Source organism: Pinus tabuliformis, chromosome X, assembly GCF_031772625.1.
Source record: "Pinus tabuliformis cultivar Carrire ecotype Pingquan chromosome X, CPIR1, whole genome shotgun sequence".
Lineage (NCBI taxonomy): Eukaryota > Viridiplantae > Streptophyta > Pinopsida > Pinales > Pinaceae > Pinus > Pinus tabuliformis.
The window spans coordinates 905092025-905093864 of record NC_142308.1 but is presented as its reverse complement, the minus strand read 5'-3'; the positions used below and the strand labels follow the sequence as shown (position 1 = coordinate 905093864).

General features: G+C 33.2%; 1 protein-coding gene across 1 annotated transcript; it reads left to right on the top strand.

Annotated features, from left to right (window-relative positions):
- Nucleotides 1–548: 548 nt before the first annotated feature.
- LOC149142612 (uncharacterized) lies at nucleotides 549–1013 on the top strand. The gene has a single exon (XM_089451531.1). It carries the CDS (start codon nucleotides 549–551, stop codon nucleotides 1011–1013), a length of 465 nt encoding a protein of 154 aa, XP_089307657.1.
- Nucleotides 1014–1840: the final 827 nt, after the last annotated feature.

Sequence of the window (1840 nt, the reverse complement as noted above, 5' to 3'; positions counted from 1 at the left end):
ACCTGTGGGGTTGCCATGGGCTCCCCCTTGTCCCCTATTGTTGCTAATATTTTTATGGAGAATTTTCAATCCAATGCTTTGGCCTCCGCCCATCTCTTACCGAAGCTATGGAAAATATTTGTAGATGACACAGGTGTCGTTTGGTCTCATGGTCATGTTGAGTTGGATCTTTTCTTCCGTTATCTCAATAACCAGTCCTCCGCCATTGAATTCACTGTGGAAAAGGAAATCAATGGTTGTATTCCATTCCTGGATGTTCTCATCTCTAATAATATGGATGGTTCCTTTTCCCACCAGGTATTTTGAAAGGAAACTCATACTGATCAATATCTCCATGCTAGCTCCCATCATTTCCTCACTCATAAGTTGGGTGTTCTCAGCACGCTTGCTGCCCGTGCTTTAAGAATATCTAATGAAAAGAGCTTGGAAAAGGAGAAGGCTCATTTCCTAGATGTCTTTGTTAAAATGGTTACAGTAGACACCTAGGTCAGAAAGCCTTCAAGGCCCATAAGGAGCCTTCAATCCAAAAATATCCTAAAGATCGGGTCATGGGGGTTCATATTCCTTACATCCAAGGAACAACTGACAAGATTGCCACGATTCTTACGAAGCACAATGTCCCCGCAACCTTTAGACCTCTTAATACCATCCGTAACTCCCTGATATCTGTAAAAGATCCTGTCGACCCTAAAGACATGAAGGGCGTCTATGTCATTCCCTGTTCCTATGGGACACCATACATTGGTGAGACCGGTCATTCTATTAATCAAAGGATTAATGAGCACTCGACAGACTTAAAGCATGGAAGGGCCAAGTCCTCGGCCCTTGCAGAGCATGCCGAGAAGACTAAACATCATGTTTGTATAGAAGAGGCTCGTGTCATTGCAAAATTTGCTCAATTTCACCATCGAAAATTTAGAGAGGCCCTTGAAATCAAAAAGAGGCCTAATAATCTTAATAGAGATGACGACTGGAAGATTAGTAGTTGCTGGATCCCAGCCCTGTCTTCCTAACCTCTTCATACCCTGCTTTCCTTTGTTTCGTGTTATCCTTTATCCTCCCTTAATCAGGTTTGAATTATATTGTATTTCTCTCTTATATAATTAGTAATAAATGAATCTTTCACCCTCGGCCAATTTTCCTAGAAAAAGAAATTAACCTTATAATAAAAGTTATAACATTAACTATTATAAATAATACAAAAATGTAGCCCTAGTAATAATATTAGTCTTTTAATAAAATTATTCAGATTATAAGCTAGTAATATTAGCTATAAGTTAATAATGATAATAATATTACTATTAATTACTATATCATATTAGTAATATGATATTTGTTTATATTTTTATCACTTTAATAGTAATATTAGTATTAATAATATTAGTATTAATAATATTAATATTATTTAATAATAATAATAATAATAATAATAATAATAAAATATAAATATAAATAAAAATAAAATAAAAATAATAATAAAAATAATAATTTCTTAATTTTAATTAGATTCTAGATTTAAATCTTACTTTTAATAATAGAACTAATATCTATTTAATAATATTATTATTAATATCTGTATTAGACAACAATCACTCAAAATTTGAGATTTACCATTATATTTATTATATTAATTTATAAGAATAATATTATCAAAAATAAATAAATAAATAAATTTTGATCCCTCCCCTTGGGCCTTGGTCAAACCTAGCCGTTAGAGGTCCTGTTTATCCGTTACTCAGTGAAATATAGCTGTTGGAATGGCCTTTTGTCCCTATTTAACTTATCACTTAGATTGGATCTTCAACTTGTCCTGACGATGAACCACACTAGTTGGTTTGAA

Excerpts from the sequence above, each read along its gene's own strand:
- LOC149142612 (XM_089451531.1), top strand. The coding sequence starts at position 549 with ATGGGGGTTCATATTCCTTACATCCAAGGAACAACTGACAAGATTGCC.